General features: G+C 47.7%; 1 protein-coding gene across 1 annotated transcript; it reads right to left on the bottom strand.

The window, feature by feature from the left end:
- Nucleotides 1–42: 42 nt before the first annotated feature.
- NDUFB7 (NADH:ubiquinone oxidoreductase subunit B7) lies at nucleotides 43–4281 on the bottom strand. Its single transcript, XM_028088729.1, has 3 exons — nucleotides 4093–4281; nucleotides 613–781; nucleotides 43–238 (listed from the first exon to the last, which is right to left on the bottom strand). Exons 1-3 carry the CDS (start codon nucleotides 4202–4204, stop codon nucleotides 106–108), a joined length of 414 nt encoding a protein of 137 aa, XP_027944530.1. The 5' UTR covers nucleotides 4205–4281; the 3' UTR covers nucleotides 43–105.
- Nucleotides 4282–17263: the final 12982 nt, after the last annotated feature.

Raw genomic sequence — 17263 nt, 5'->3', positions numbered from 1 at the left:
GGGGAAGGTTTGGGGACCAGCACACCACAGAGAGAGGCACGGTTCCGGCTGAGGGGCCTGGAGGCTTTTATTTCTCAACTGGTCCACAGGGTGGGGGCGGATCCACTACAGGGCGACCTCGGGGGCCACCTTGCCGGGCCCCTGGCCTCTGGCCACATCCGCCTCCCTCTGCTCCCGCCGCTTCTTCCGCTGGAGCAGCCGACGTTCCCGCTCAAACTCCTTCATGCGCATCACGTAGCTGTGGGCAGAGCACGGGAACGGGCGTCAGGCTCCACGGCCAGGCCCTCCCAAGCCCCAGGGAGCCGAAGGTACAGGAGTGGGTGCCCCACAGCTCTCTGGGAAGCCTGTGACTGGGAAAGACCTGTGTGCCTGGCTCAAGTGTGGGGTGTGCCTGAGCCGGTGCTAGCTGGCTGACCCCAGTGAGCCCGGGGCAGAAGCCGGGCCTGGCCATTCCTCCAGGGGGCCTCCACGCCGCCTGGCCCATCCCGCGGGCTCCCTGAGACTCCTCTTTCAAGCAAGCTGGGGCCTGGCTGACCATCCCTCGTCTCCGGGGCAGTGTCCTGCGGGGTGCCAGGCCAGGGCTGGGGGTGCGGGGGCGGGTCTGGGGCTCACTCGAGGTGCTCGCAGTACTCCCAGTCGTGCTGCTCGTGCTTGCAGCCCAGGAAGTTGGGGAAGCTGTCGCGCTTGCACTTGAGCAGCCGGATGAGGTAGTGGGCGCAGTAGTCTCGCTGCTGCAGCACCAGCTGTGCGTCGTTCATCTGCTGCTGTGTGGCCACCATCTCTGCGAGGGGTGGGGGGCTTGTTAGGGTCTGACTGCCAGAGACCCGTCCCCCACCCTCACACCTGATTCCCGGGAGCCACGGTTCAGGGGCGTACCCATTGGGATGTGGCACCTGGCTTACGGCCACCTTCTGGCAGTGTCTTTTTCTAAGCTGCACAAAGACCACACTCCGGACACGGAGGCCCAGGCAGGGGAAGGGTCCCCCTCGCCCCATCACCGCAGGGTGCCTCCCCTTCCCTGGGTCTCCCTCCCCCAGGCTCACTCTCCAGACAGCCCCACCCTGCAGAGCCCACACTCAGAAACCACTTTCTCCCAGTGCGTCCCCCTGCCGGCCACAAGCCAGGGTCGGGCGCGCTGCCCAGGGCACCTGGATCCCAGCTCTGCCCCGCCGGCCACCTCCACTTCCTTTGCTAAGAAGCGGAGTGATGGTCCCCAGCTCCAGGGTCAATAGTGAGCATCGCCTGAGTGAATACGTGTGCCTCAGAGAGAGCTGAACTGGCTCCTGGTCCTGGTGCCATGCCTGCCTGGCACACGGGTGAAATCACCCTGGACACCTACCCCAGCCTGCACCCACCTGCTCTCAGCCCGGCAAGGGCGCCCAAGACCCAGCCATCATGCATCTGCAGCCCCCACTCCCCTCGACATCTTGATCCCAGTTCCTTCCCATCAGCACCAAAAGGTGTCCGTAGTGATCTTGCACCTTCCCCTGGCTGGCTTCCCTCCCCTCTGCTTCCCAGTCCCGTTTCTCTGTCTCCAGCCCCCACTCTCCACCCCAGCACTGCCCACACATGGCTCTCACCAGGGCCTCCCAAGACGCCAGGACAACATGCTTCCTCACCTTCCTGCCTGCTTCTTTCTCAAATGTTCTTTTTCCCACAGCTCCCTGGGGACCACTCTCTGGCCACCCAAACATTAAATGGTGGCTTCCAGTGGTTCTTGCTAGGAGCTCTCTGCTCACTCTCATCCGTGGCTTTGATCGCCACTCCACAGGTGGATGAGCCCCAACTTGGTTCCCCCCCGCCACCCTCACTTCATCTGAGCCCCAGGCCGGGGTATCCACCTGCAGCCCCCTGCTGGCTTCCACAGCAGTACTGCGCAACCAGCACCAGGGGCCCTGGCATGAGCCAGGATTTACACAGCACCTACTGTGTGCTAGGTGTTGGAGATACAGCAGGGAACATGCCATCAGACAAAGGTGCCTGCCCTTGAAGGCAGACACAACAAACAGGTGGAACTAGGTTATCACAGAATGTCTGGCAATGATCAGTATTAGGGAGAAAAGTAAAGCAAGGGAGAGAGAGGCAGTGTTGGGGCGTGGGTCACAGCCTTAGATGCAGGCGTCCCTCAGAAAGGCATCTGAAGGTGGGGGAGTGAGTCACACCTGGGGGGGAAGCGCATTCCCAATGGTGGGACAGCAGGTGCAAAGGCCTTCAGGTGAGAAGAGAGGTTCAGGATGCCCCAGGGATCTCGGCCCAAGCATGTGGGTGAGCTTGGTGGGGATGTCAGGAACTCTGTTTTGGACCCGCTGAGGGGGAGATGCCCACGAGTCTGGAGTGGAGGGTCCAGGCCCAGCTGGAGATAAAAAACTTGGGAGCATCATAAGGCACTTGAAACCAGGGGACTAGCAGTGACCCCCAGGGATGGGTGGGAATGGAGACAGAAGGCCCAAGCAGCAAGGCACCTCAACATTTACAAGACAGGAAAGTGGGGAGGAATCAGGAGGGTGCATCAGTGAGGTGGGTGGGTGTGCGGGGGCCTGGGCACCAGGTTTCCAGGAAGTGGTAGCGATCAACTTCGAAGCCAACTGCAGCAGGTTAGTGAGAACTGAGAACTGACAAGGGGGTTGAGGGATATAGACAGAGTGGGGGTGGGCGGGAAGCTGGACAGGAGCCCCTTCTGTGAAGTGGTGGGGAGACAGCTGGAGGGGATTTTGAAACAGTAGAAATAACCGTGTTTGCATGTTGATGGGAAAACCAGTGTTGCGCAAGGAGAAGGGTTGGGGCAGCCAGTAGGCGAGGGGATGTGACAGGTGGCACAAAAGGGTTCTTCTGGAGCGGGGGCTTGGCTAGAGCAGGAGCAGACTGTCCGGGGTAACAGGAGAGAAGGCCATGTCGCAAGGATGCAGGAAGCCCAGCTGAGCGCTTTTGGTTGCTTCTATTTTCTTAATAAGGGTGTAAGTGACTGGCTGGAGGGAGGTGCTGCAGTCTGAGGGAGAAGGTGTGGGACTGTCTAGGAAGGCACGAGAGCGAGCCAAGTGCCAGGGAAGGTAGCAGGAAAACCAGCAGCATGAAGGGTCAGCGAGGGGAGTCATGGGGAGAGCAGTCGGCCAGGTTGGGTGTTCTCCTGTGATGTCCGGCTGCACAGGGATAGATGCCAAGGAGAGCCCAGTTTGAGCCCAGTTTTGGTTTAGCCCAGCTAGCAAGAGGAGCAGAGACCTGGGTGAAGGTAAGGATTCACATAAGGAGGTGGGGGACTGATGGGACGCAGGTTCACGTGGGGCTGCAGGACCATCAGGATTTGGGACACTGGAGCGGAGTCCACCTCCTAACGTTCTCTCTGCACACCACCCGCTTAGAGGTCTCCCAGTCGCTGCCCACCCAGCAGCCAGCACCTTCTCACTAGGCAACTCTGGCCACGTCTCTCTGCTTGGAAGCACTGACTTTCCCCTCTTCTTGTATCTTATCTGGCCAACTCCTACTACCCCTCTCAGATCTTGCTTACAGCCACCGCCTCCTGGAAGCCTGCCTTGACACCCCCAGGTGCCGCCCCCGAGATATGCCTGGTTCCGCTGTCTTTCCCACCGGGCTGGAATTCCCTTTAGCCAGTGCCTGCTGAATGCGCGGTGCCCAACTGAGACTTGGCCAGGCTGGCTCTCGATACGCCTGTGATATTACTACATAAAAAGAGCAAGGAGCAGGACAGCATGTGCGACGTGAGGGGGCCCCTCCTGTTTTGTTTACACCCCAAACAGCAGTGCTACCTGGACAGAGAAACAACGGACACGTCCCTTCCGTGATAAACCCTGCGCTGGCTCCCCACTGCCTCCAGGACCAAGCCCGGCTCCGACCGCCTCTCAGCCCCAGACTGCCACTCTTGCCCCTGGGCTTTCTGTTCCAACTGTGACTTCTGCCTGGAATGCCTCCACACTCAGCCAGGCTCACGCGTGTCCTCTGGACTCTTCCAGGCCGGGGTCAAGGCTGAGCGCAGATACAGCGCTGGGAGCCCGCGCCCAACCCTGGGGACCCCGGGATTCAGGGGTGCCAGCGTCCGCGTCCCACTCCCGCGGGCCGCGCGTGCGCACTGGGCCTCACCGCGCTCCTTGCGCCCCGGGAAGCCGTAGTCGGGGGGGAAGGTGGGCATCCGCTGGGGGTCGGGCTCCCCCGATGGATCGCTCACATAGCGCCGGGCAAGATGCGCCCCCATGGCTGCAGTCGCCGCAGACTCCCGCAGCAGCGACTCGGGTCACCTCGCTCCCACCCGGAAGCACTCCCCCTTCGCCAGCCACGGCTTCCGGGTCACGCAGGCTGCTGCCGGGATCAGGGAGATGAACGACTCTGGCGCCACCTGGCGGTCAGGAGGAGACCGCATAGGTGCCGGGGTCCCCTCTCCGGATCAGGTGGACCCCAGAAAGGGATCTCCCTGCTTCTGGAAATAGTCTGGGCGGGGGATGGGGACAAGGTCGGCCAGGGGCCTTTTCCCACCCTCCCTGGACACAAATGAAAATTATTATTATTATTATTTTTAAAAAAGATTTTATTTGACAGAGAGAGAGAACGAAGAGAGGGAACACAAGCAGGGGCAGAGGGAGAGGGAGAAGCGACTTCCCGCTGAGCAGGGAGCCCAAAGCAGGGCTGGATCTCAGGACCCTGGGATCATGACCCGAGCCAAAGACAGACACCTAACGACTGAGCCACCCAGGTGCCCCGAAAATTATTTTTCATAGCTTATTTCCAAAAAACCGTTTTTCTTTTAAAACATTTGAATTTCAACTAATGAATCAAACACTACGTCAAAAACTAATGATATACTATATGTTGGCTAATTGAACATAATAAAAAAAAATAAGACATTCAAATTTGTTTTTTAAGAAAAAAAACCCCTGGGGCGCCTGGGTGGCTCAGTCGTTAAGCGTCTGCCTTCGGCTCAGGTCATGATCCCGGGGTCCTGGGATCAAGCCCTGCATCGGGCTCCCTGCTCAGCAGGGAGTCTGCTTCTCCCTCTCCACTCCCCCTGCTTATGTTCCCTCTCTCGCTGTGTCTCTCTCTGTCAGATAAATAAATAAAATCTTAAAAAAAAAAAAGAAAGAAAAAAAACCCCTGCACAGTACTGATGATATAATTAGTGAACATCAAAAGTTTAAATGCAATTATTCAAAATAAATATTTTAATTGATCAAATTTTATTTAAATAATCAAAGTTATAAATAAAACTAAAGCTGAAAATTTTATTTTATTTTTATTTTTAATTTATTTTATTTTTAAAGATTTTATTTATTTATTTGTCAGAGAGAGAGCACAAGCAGGGAGAGCAGCAGGTGGGAGAAGCAGGCTCCCTGCTGAGCAAGGAGCCCCATGTGGGACTCGATCCCAGGACCCTGGGATCATGACCTGAGCCAAAGGCAGACGCTTAACGTACTGAGCCACCCAGGCATCCCTTATTTTATTTTTAAAGATTTTATTTATTTATCTCAGAGAGAGAGAGAGAGAGAGGAGCACAAGCAGGGTGAGGGGCAGAGGGAGAGGGAGAAGCTGACTCCCCGCCAAGGAGGGAGCCCTACTGGGGCTGGATCCCAGGAACCCTGGATCGTGACCTGAGCTGGAGGCAGATGCTCAACCTACTGAGCCACCCAGGCTACCCTAAAGCTGAAATTTTAAATCCCTTTGAGTACTTTTGTAAAAATAAAATAAAAGGCAATTCTACTATCCCTCTAATTGCCACTGTAAAGAACTGGTATTACATTTCACACTTGTTAGGGCTTACGTATATGCAAATTTAAGAGTATAGTACATTGTTTAGTACTGCCAGATACTTCTTGGCCTCAATATTCAACTGTAACGAATGGTGTGCTAATTTGTTACTCTCTGGAAATCTGCATGGGAACACAAAGAGAAGCCGTTCAATGGGTGCTTGGCCAATGGGTGCTTGGCGCAGTTGGGTGCACCTGTCAGAAAGGAAATTAGATCATGTCATACCTTGGCTAACTGCCCCCCTGGATCCCCATTTCATATGGAATAAAAACTGGACCCAGCCTGAAAGCCCCTGGATCCCCATTTCATATGGAATAAAAACTGGACCCAACCTGCATTTCTAACAAGTTTCCAGGTGATGGTCATCTTGCTGGTCTGGGGACCATCCTTGGGAGAATTGCTGAGCTAGATTTTCATGTGCTGACACGGAGAAGTGGCCACAAGATATTATTAAACGGAAAAAACACACTGTAGAGAATGGACCAATGGTGAATGAGACTTTCTTTCCAGGGCTTACTTGGAACCTGACCCCAGACCATGACATAGATTTGTGATTCTTGTGCTCTTTCTAACTCCAGGGGGCAGCATTCACATTGTAGTCTTTCTGAATGGCACTCCTGGAATTGTGCAGTGCATGATCTGCACAGCTGTACCAGGCAGCCCTGCCTTGTTCTGGATGTCTCTCTTCCCCCTCCCTTTCTCTGTGCTTCATCTGCTTACCCAGAGGTCAGAGCTGGGAGGAGACCCAGGGAGGCAAATTATGATCCCAGCTCACTGTCTCTGCATGACTCTGGGAAGCGACTTCCCCAATTAAGAAACTCAGTTTACTCATCTGTAAAATGGGATCAGTAATACTAGTGCCATCTAATCTGAGATCCCTTTGGCTCATCTTGTTTACTGTTGGTCTCTCCTCTTGAATGGCAGCTCCATGGAGCAGGGAATTTTGTCTTCTTCACTGCCGTATTCCTGCAGCTAGAAAGGAAATGGCACACAGTAAGTGCTTTGTAAGCACTTATCGAGTCAATGAATGAATAAATGGAGGGGTTTGGAGGAGTCATTTAGGTGGTTGCATGAAAAGCGCTCACTGCCTGGCATGTAGTTGGCACCCAATACATGCCTGTTATTATTACTCTTGTCCAGGTTTCACTCTCTAACTAGAAGGTACGAGGCTGAATAAGGAAGCCTCATTTAAAATGGAGTGAGGTGGCCAGCAGGGGGAGCTCTCATGCCTTACCATCCTCGGTCAATTGCAGACCATAAGGGAAAAGAGATACTTTGCATTCTGGGCTTTACCACCCCAGCAGGAGCGCGAAAGATTTTCTCCTTGGAGGCAACAGCCCAGACAGGGAGACACAGTCACAACTCAGCCACTGAGAAGCCACTACTACTTGGAACTCCCACTTCATTCCAGTGGACTTATTTTTTTAAATTTCTTCTTCCTTTTTTTAAATTAACATATAATGTATTATTTGTTTCAGGGGTACAGGTCTGTGATTCACCAGTCTTACACAACACACAGCACTCACCACAACAATACCCTCCCCAGTGTCCATCATCAGCCGCCGCATCCCCCCAACCCCCTCCCCTTCAGCAACCCTCAGTTTGTTTCCTGAGATTAAGAGTCTCTTTCGGTTTGTCTCCCTCTCAGTCTTCGTCTTGTTTCATTTTTTAAAAAAATTTTTTATTGTTATGTTAATCACCATACATCATTAGTTTTTGATGTAGTGTTCCATGATTCATTGTTTGTGCATAACACCCAGTGCTCCACGCAGAACGTGCCCTCTTTAGTACCCATCACCAGGTTAACCCATCCCCGCAACCCCCTCCCCTCTAGAACCCTCAGTTTGTTTTTCAGAGTCCATCGTCTCTCACGGTTCGTCTCCGCCTCCGACTTACTCCCCTTCATTCTTCCCCTCCTGCTATCTTCTTCTTTTTTTTTCTTAACATATATTGCATTATTTGTTTCAGAAGTACTGATCTGTGATTCAACAGTCTTGCACAATTCACAGCGTTCACCATAGCACATACCCTCCCCAATGTCTGTCACCCAGCCACCCCATCCCTTCCACCCCCCACCACTCCAGCAACCCTCAGTTTGTTTCCCGAGGTTAAAAATTCCTCATATCAGCGAGGTCATATGATACATGTCTTTCTCTGATTGACTTATTTCACTCAGCATAACACCCTCCAGTTCCATCCACGTCGTTGCAAATGGCAAGATCTCATTCCTTTTGATGGCTGCATAATATTCCATTGTGTATATATACACCACATCTTCTTTATCCACTCATCTGTTGATGGACATCTTGGCTCTTTCCACAGTTTGGCTATTGTGGACATTGCTGCTATAAACATTGGGGTGCACATACCCCTTCGGATCCCTACATTTGTATCTTTGGGGTAAATACCCAGTAGTGCAATTGCTGGATCGTATGGTAGCTCTATTTTCAACTGTTTGAGGAACCTCCATACTGTTTCCAGAGTGGTTGCACCAGCTTGCATTCCCACCAACAGTGTAGGAGGGTTCCCCTTTCTCCGCATCCCCGCCAACATCTGTCATTTCCTGACTTGTTAATTCTAGCCATTCTGACTGGTGTGAGGTGATATCTCATTGAGGTTTTGATTTGGATTTCCCTGATGCTGAGCGATGTTGAGCACTTTTTCATGTGTCTGTTGGCCATTTGGATGTCTTCTTTGGAAAAATGTCTGTTCATGTCTTCTGCCCATTTCTTGATTGGATTATTTGTTCTTTGGGTGTTGAGTTGGATAAGTTCTTTATAGATTTTGGATACTAGCCCTTTATCTGATATGTCATTTGCAAATCTTTTCTCCCATTCTGTCGGTTGTCTTTTGGTTTTGTGGACTGTTTCTTTTGCTGTGCAAAAGCTTTTTATCTTGATGAAATCCCAAGAGTTCATTTTTGCCCTTGCTTCCCTTGCCTTTGGTGATGTTTCTAGGAAGAAGTTGCTGCGGCTGAGGTCGAAGAGGTTGCTACCTGTGTTCTCCTTTAGGATTTTGATGGACTCTTGTCTCACGTTTAGGTCTTTCAACCATTTTGAGTCTATTTTTGTGTGTGGTGTAAGGAAATGGTCCAGTTTCATTCTTCTGCATGTGGCTGTCCAATTTTCCCAACACCATTTGTTGAAGAGACTGTCTTTATTCCATTGGACATTCTTTCCTTCTTTGTCAAAGATTAGTTGACCATAGAGTGGAGGGTCCATTTCTGGGCTCTCTATTCTGTTCCATTGATCTATGTGTCTGTTTTTGTTGCAGTACCATACTGTCTTGATGACGACAGCTTTATAATATAGCTGGAAGTCTGGAATTGTGATGCCGCCAGCTTTGCTTTTCTTTTTCAACATTCCTCTGGCTATTCGGGGTCTCTTCTGGTTCCATACAAATTTTAGGATTATTTGTTCCATTTCTTTGAAAAAAGTGGATGGTATTTTGATGAGGATTGCATTGAATGTGTAGATTGCTCTAGGTAGCATTGACATCTTCACAATGTTTGTTCTTCCAATCCATGAGCATGGAATGTTTTTCCAATTCTTTGTGTCTTCTTCAATTTCTTTCATGAGTATTTTATAGTTTTCTGAGTACAGATCCTTTGCCTCTTTGGTTAAATTTATTCCTAGGTATCTTATGGTTTTGGGTGCAATTGTAAATGGGATCGACTCCTTGATTTGTCTCTCTTCTGTCTTGTTGGTGGTGTATAGGAATGCCCCTGATTTCTGTGCATTGATTTTATATCCTGCTACTTTACTGAATTCCTGTATGAGTTCTAGCAGTTTTGGGGTAGAGTCTTTTGGGTTTTCCACAAACAGTATCATATCATTTGCAAAGAGTGAGAGTTTGACTTCTTCTTTGCCGATTTGGATGCCTTTGATTTCTTTTTGGTGTCTGATTGCGGTGGCTAGGACTTCTAATACTATGTTGAATAGCAGTGGTGAGAGTGGACATCCCTGCCGCGTTCCTGACCTTAGGGGGAAAACTCTCAGCTTTTCCCCATTGAGAATGATATTCGCTGTAGGTTTTTCATAGATGGCTTTTATGATATTGAGGTATGTACCCTCTATCCCTATACTCTGAAGAGTTTTGATCAAGAAAGGATGCTGTACTTTGTCAAATGCTTTTTCTGCATCTATTGAGAGGATCATATGACTCTTGTTCTTTCTTTTGTTAATGTATTGTATCACGTTGATTGATTTGCGGATGTTGAACCAGCCTTGCAGCCAAGGGGTAAATCCCACTTGGTCGTGGTGAATAATCCTTTTAATGTACTGTTGGATCCTATTGGCTAGTACTTTGGTGAGAATTTTTGCATCCATGTTCATCAAGGATATTGGTCTGTAAATCTCCTTTTTGATGGGGTCTTTGTCTGGTTTGGGGATCAAGGTAATGGTGGCCTCATAAAATGAGTTTGGAAGTTTTCCTTCCATTTCTATTTTTTGGAACAGTTTCAGGAGAATAGGTATTAATTCTTCTTTAAATGTCTGATAGAATTCCCCTGGGAAGCCATCTGGCCCTGGGCTTTTGTTTCTTGGGAGATTTTTGATGACTGCTCTAATTTCCTTAGTGGTTATAGGTCTGTTCAGGTTTTCTATTTCTTCCTGGTTCAGTTTTGGTAGTTGATACATCTCTAGGAATGTACCCATTTCTTCCAGGTTATCTAATTTGCTGGCATAGAGTTGCTCATAATATGTTCTTATAATTGTTTGTATTTCTTTGGTGTTGGTTGTGATCTCTCCTCTTTCATTCATGATTTTGTTGATTTGGGTCCTTTCTCTTTTCTTTTTGATAAGTCTGGCCGGGGGTTTATCAATCTTGTTAATTCTTTCAAAGAACCAGCTCCTAGTTTCGTTGATCTGTTCTACTGTTCTTTTGGTTTCTATTTCATTGATTTCTGCTCTGATCTTTATGATTTCTCTTCTCCTGCTGGGTTTAGGCTTTATTTGCTGTTCTTTCTCCACCTCCTTTAGGTATAGGGTTAGGTTGTGTATTTGAGACCTTTCTTGTGTCTTGAGAAAGGCTTGTATTGCTACATACTTTCCTCTCAGGACTGCCTTTGCTGTATCCCAAAGATTTTGAACAGTTGTGTTTTCATTTTCATTGGTTTCCATGAATTTTTTAAATTCTTCTTTAATTTCCTGGTTGACCCATTCATTCTTCAGTAGGATGCTCTTTAGCCTCCATGTATTTGAGTTCTTTCTGACTTTCCTCTTGTGATTGAGTTCTAGTTTCAAAGCACTGTGGTCTGAAAATATGCAAGGAATAATCCCAATCTTTTGGTATCGGCTGAGACCTGATCTGTGACCTAGGATGTGATCAATTCTGGAGCATGTTCCATGGGCACTAGAGAAGAATGTGTATTCCGTTGCTTTGGGATGGAATGTTCTGAATATGTCTGTGAAGTCCATTTGGTTCAGTGTTTCATTTAAAGTCTTTATTTCCTTGTTGATCTTTTGCTTAGATGATCTGTCCATTTCAGTTAGGGGGGTGTTAAAGTCCCCACTATTATTGTATTGTTGTCAATGTGTTTCTTCGCTCTTGTTATTAATTGCCTTATAAAAGTGGCTGCTCCCATGTTAGGGGCATAGATATTTACAATTGTTAGATCTTCTTGTTGGATAGACGCTTTAAGTAAGATATAGTGTCCTTCTTCATCTCTTATTACAGTCTTTGTTTTAAAATCTAATTTTTCTGATATAAGAATTGCTACCCCAGCTTTCTTTTGGTGTCCATTAGCATGGTAAATGGTTTTGCACCCCCTCACTTTCAATGTGGGGGTGTCTTTGGGTCTAAAATAAGTCTCTTGCAGACAGCATACTGATGCGTCTTGTTTTTTAATCCAATCTGATAGCCTGTGTCTTTTGATTGGGGCATTTAGCCCATTTACATTCAGGGTAACTATTGAAAGATATGAATTTAGTGCCATTGTATTGCCTGTAAGGTGACTGTGACTGTATGTTGTCTGTGTTCCTTTCTGATCTTGTTTTGATCTATGCTGCTTTTAGGCTCTCTCTTTGCTTAGAGGACCCCTTTCAATATTTCTTTTAGGGCTGGTTTTGTGTTTGCAAATTCCTTTAGTTTTTGTTTGTCCTGGAAGCTTTTTACCTCTCCTTCTATTTTCAATGACAGCCTTGCTGGATATAGTATTCTTGGCTGCATATTTTTCTTATTTAGTGCTCTAAAGATATCATGCCAGTCCTTTCTGGCCTGCCAGGTCTCTGTGGATAGGTCTGTTGCCAATCTAATGTTTCTACCATTGTAGGTTACATATCTCTTCTCCCGAGCTGCTTTCAGGATTTTCTCTTTGTCTCTGAGACTCGTAAGTTTTACTATTAGATGTCGGGGTGTTGACCTATTTTTATTGATTTTGAGAGGGGTTCTCTGTGCCTCTTGGATTTTGATGCCTGTTTCCTTCCCCACATTAGGGAAGTTCTCTGCTATAATTTGCTCCAATATTCCTTCTGCCCCCCTCTCTCTTTCTTCTTCTTCTGGGATCCCAATTATTCTAATGTTGTTTCGTCTTATCGTATCACTTATCTCTCGAATTCTGCCCTCGTGATCCAGTAGTTGTTTCTCTCTCTTTTCTCAGCCTCTTTATTTTCTATCATTTGGTCTTCTATATCGCTGATTCTCTCTTCTGCCTCATTTATCCTAGTAGTTAGTGCCCTCATTTTTTATTGCACCTCATCAATAGCCTTTTTGATTTCGACTTGGTTAGATTTTAGTTCTTTTATTTCTCCAGAAAGTGTTTCTCTAATAACTTCCATGCTTTTTTCAAGCCCAGCTAGTATCTTTAAAGTCATGATTCTGAACTCTAGGTCCGACATCATACTAATGTCCGTATTGAGTAGGTCCCTGGCTGACGGTACTACCTCTTGTTCTTTTTGCTGAGGTGATTTTTTTCGTCTTGTCATTTTGTCCAGAGGAGAACAGACAAATGAGAGAACAAAATGATAACAGGTTAACAATGTCCCCAGCAAATATACTCTATAGAAATCAGAAAAGACCTGAAACCAGGGGAAAAGAAAGGGAAAGAAAGAAAAAAGAAAGAGAAAAAAAAGAAAAAGAAAAAGATAAAAACAAACAAAAACAGAACAAAACAAAACAAAAAACAGAATATGATCAAATATGATCAGGCTAGTGCATAGATCAGTGCCACACACTAGATTTTGGGTGTATTTTGGTCTGTTAGAAGAAAGTGCCTCCTAAAATTTTAAAGGAAGAAAGACATATATGTACAAAATAAGGGTTCATACAATGAAGGGATGGAAGATGACTGTAAAGATGAAACTTATAAAAGGTTTTATGAACGGAATTGATAAGAAGTTGTTTGAAAGAAGAAAGAAGAAGATTTAAAAAAAAGAAAAAAGAAAAAAAAAGGGAGAGACTGTGATCAGGCAGGAGACTAGAACAAAGCCATACACTAGTGATTTAGGGTATATTTTGATCTGTTAGAAGAAACTGTATATCAAAATTTTAAAGAGAGAAGAACTTATATATATATGCCAAAAATAAGGCTACTATGAAGGGATAAAATATGACTCTAAAAAGGAAAAATAAAAAATGTTTTTTGAAAAGGGATTGATAAGATGTTGGTTGAAAAAGGGAAAAAGAAAAATTAAAAAAAAAAACAACAAAAAACAGTTAAAAAAATTAACTTTGAAAAACTAATGAATCATGGTAAAAAAGCCATGAATTCTATGTGCAGTATTCCCCTAGCGCTGGAGTTCTCCCGTTCTCCTTGATCGGTAAACTTGGTCTCGGCTTGCTGGCTGTTCTTGCTGATCTTCTGGGGGAGGGGCCTGTTGCCGTGGTTCCCAAATGTCTTTTGCTGGAGGCAGAATTGCCCCGCCCTTGTCAGTCAAGGAAGCTGCTTGGGTTTGCTCTCAGGAGCTTTTGTTCCCTGCAAGCTCTCGGTACAGCTTTGGAGGACCAGGGTGAAAATGGTGGCCTCCCACTCTCTGCCCGGAGGAGCCAAGAACTCGGGGCCCCGCTCCTCAGTGCGCCCCCAGAGAAAAGCCGCCAGTCACTCCCGTGTCCCTGGTCTCCGGACGCACTCAGCGCTCACCTGGCCTGTGAACGAGCGTTTCTACCTCTGGCACCCGACCTTGTGTGGAGTCTCCAAACCCAGCAGATCCCTGCGGTGCGCTCCCGCGCTGCTCCTCCCCGGGGAGGAAGGGGAGTCTCCCCAGCTCTGCTGCTTGTTGGGTCCCTGCTGGAGGAGCAGTGGCCCGACTGGGCCGCGGATCACAGTTTATGGCAACCCCGAGCTGAGAGCCCGCGCCTCGGCTCCGTCTCTACAGCCGGCTTCCCCGCTCCGATCCCTGGGAGCTCTGGTGCACTCAGGCACCCCCGGTCTTTCTGTGACCCTGAGGGTCCTGAGACCACACTGTCCCACGAGAGTTCCACCCCCTGCTTAGCCACTGGAGCAACGTCCCTCAGCGGAGCCGACTTATAACAGTTCCGATTTTGTGCTCCGTGGCTCTAGCACTTGCCAGAAGCGGCCGACGGAGGCCCCTCCCCCGCCGTCTATCCTCCCGAATATCGCCTCGGATTCACTTCTCCGCATGTCCTACCTTCTAGTAAGTGGTCGCTTCTCTGTTCAGAGAATTGTTGCTACTCTCTTCTTCGATCTCCTGTTGAGTTCGTAGGTGTTCAGAATGGTTTGATCCCTATTCAGCTGAATTCCTGAGACCAGACGAAATCCAGGTCTCCTACTCCTCCGCCATCTTGTTCCACCCCTCTTGTTTCATTTTTCCCTCTCTTTCCCTATGATCCTCTGCCTTGTTTCTTAAATTCTGTATATCCCAGTGAGATCAGATGATAATTGTCTTTCTCTGATTGACTTATTTCGCTTAGCATAATACCCTCTAGTTCCATCCATGTCATTGCAAATGAGAAGATTTCATTTTTTGATGGCTGAGTAATATTCCATTGTGTATATATACCACATCTTCTTTATCCATTCATCTGTCAATGGACATCTGGGCTCTTTCCATAGTTTGGCTATCGTGGACATTGCTGCTATAAACATTGGGGTGCAGCTGCCCCTCCAGTGGACTTTTTGTTTATAACAGCCCCTCCCAACTCCCTCTTTCCTTCATAAAAAAGTGGTTTTCAACTTGGTTCTCTGGACTTGCCTAGAGCCTTGCTACAGCCTTCAAGTCCCTGATTGCAATTCTCTGCTATTCCCAAAAACACTCATGTTGCTGGTAAAATAACTGGCTGTTTTATTTTTCAGGTTAACAGAGGGCAACCAAGACAGCAAGAGACTCCTGGGACCAGTCATTTCAGTAGAGGCTGAAGGGCTCCAAGCCATGGGTGATTCTGGGTGGCTGGGGGGATGTGGCCCATTTTGTCCCGAGGTCCCTGGACTCCATTGCCTCAGTCTGGCCTGTCCATACTCAGAGTTGGGAACTGGAGGAGATGATATTAGGGTGAGGGTGGTTTCAGGCAGCCTGTGCCGGGGTGGAGGAAGGGGCTGGGCCTTGGTCACCTGTGCCACTCAACCTTCCTGTTTTTTCTCTACCAGTCATTTGACAAGGAGACTTTCCGGTGTCCCCTGCCCACACCCCCCCACGTACCCTGGTTCACTGCTCACAACTTCCCCACCCCACCTTCTTCTTTCCCTCGCCATCCTCTCTGGTCCCATCTGGCCTGCCCCCAGGCAGGGGCTGTGTTAACATTCTGTGAGCAGAACAGTCTCAGAGGCCCAAGTGGGCCCCGGGGGCGGAGAAGGAAATTCTGGGTGGCATCTGCGCTTGCCACGGTCTGCTGGATGGGAGATTGGAAGCTCTGGGTAATTCAGTTCAGGGGGAGGAGAAAAACAAGGTCAGCGAGGTCTAGAAAGCCCCTGGGGAAGGCCTTAATCTGCCTATGGGGCAGACAGGACGGTGCCTCTAATCTAGCCCGGGAGCTGTCCGGGAAAGGCAGCTGCCTACATTGAGGTTGGCTGGTTGGTGTTGGAGGGATAAGTGAGCTTGGAGGAGCTTCGTCTTGTGGGTGGCCTTAGTCAGGGCTTGGCAGGCTGGACAGTCACTCATTCATTCCACAAACACCCATTGGACACCTACTGTGTGCCAGGCAGTGGAGCTGAGCTGCTAATGGGGGGAAGACAGGCAATGGACAGGATAAAGAAGTGATATATGGAATGTCAGATGGTGATAGCTATTAAGGAGAATTATAATGAATGGAGTGTATGGGCCGGTTGTTTTAGAAAGTCTCATGTAGAAGGGGACACTTCCTGTTTTTCAAACACACCAGGAACTTGCTGTCCTCAGGGCCTTTGCGCAGCACAGAATGGCCTTCCTCCAGATATCCACATATTATCCATGGCCTTCCTCCACCTCCTTCAGTCTAGTTCTTTCTTTCTTTCTTTCTTTCTTTCTTTCTTTCTTTCTTTCTTTCTTTCTTTCTTTCTTTCTTTCTTTCTTTCTTTCTCTTTCTTTCTTTCTTCCTTTCTTTCTTTCTTCTTTTTTTTAAGATTTTATTTATTTATTTGAGAGAGAAAAGGAACGTGAGAGAGACAGAGAGAAAGAGAGAGAGAACATGAGCAAGGGGGAGGGACAGAGGGAGAAGCAGGCTCCCCACTGCGAGCAGGGAGCCCAACACAGGGCTCCATCCCAGGACCCTGGGATCATGACCTGAGCCGAAGGCAGATGCTTAACAGACTGAACCACCCAGGCGCTCCCCATCTATTTCAATTCTCAGGCTTTTTCCGATCACCTTTTTCTTCTTTTTTTAAAAATTGAGATGTCAATGACATACGACATTATATTAGTTTCAGGTGCACAACATAATGATTCCACACATGTCTATATTGCAAAATGATCACCACAATAAGTGTAATTAACATCCATGCAGAGTTACAATTTTTTTTTTTTTGTGGTGAGAATTTTTAAGATCTTGTCTATGAACACAGAATGATTTCAGGACAAGAGTTGGGCATACATTCTGTAATGCATGTAGGGAAATGTTTATAGATATATGTAAAAAGATGGCTTTGGAAGTGTTAACTGTTCAGGGAGAACTGAAGGAGCATCATATCAGCCAAAGCATGTGCTGACCATTTTGTAATTCTGTAATTCATGGAGAGGTGTAGTTAATGACACATGGGAAAAGACATGTTTTTATGAGTGTTCCTTATTTGGCTAGTTGTGAATTGTGTTACTGAATGGATGTGTAGGCAATTCTGTAATGCATGTAGAGAATTGTCATGTAAAAACAGATGTTCCCAAGAGTGTTATTTGAAAACAACAACAAAAGGACTCTTAGCAACTTTCCAATATACTCGATCACTTGCTTAAACATAAGCACTTAGTGTCCTATGTTGCCTCCTTAGCACGACTTTGGCTGCACCCCACATATTTCGATATGTAACGCTTTCACTTTCATTCAATTAAAAAACATATTTCTTTAGAGAGAGCGAGTACACACGAGCGGGGGGCAAAGGCAGAGGGCGAAGGAGACAGAGAATATTTTTTTAAAAAGATTTTATTTATTTGAG

The sequence above is a fragment of the Eumetopias jubatus genome, unplaced genomic scaffold, assembly GCF_037043125.1.
Source record: "Eumetopias jubatus isolate StellerSeaLion01/CBP00866 unplaced genomic scaffold, mEumJub1_p1.0 scaffold_1, whole genome shotgun sequence".
In the NCBI taxonomy this organism is placed as follows: domain Eukaryota; kingdom Metazoa; phylum Chordata; class Mammalia; order Carnivora; family Otariidae; genus Eumetopias; species Eumetopias jubatus.
Note: the sequence above shows the minus strand (reverse complement) of the source record. Positions and strands in the feature narration are given on the sequence as shown.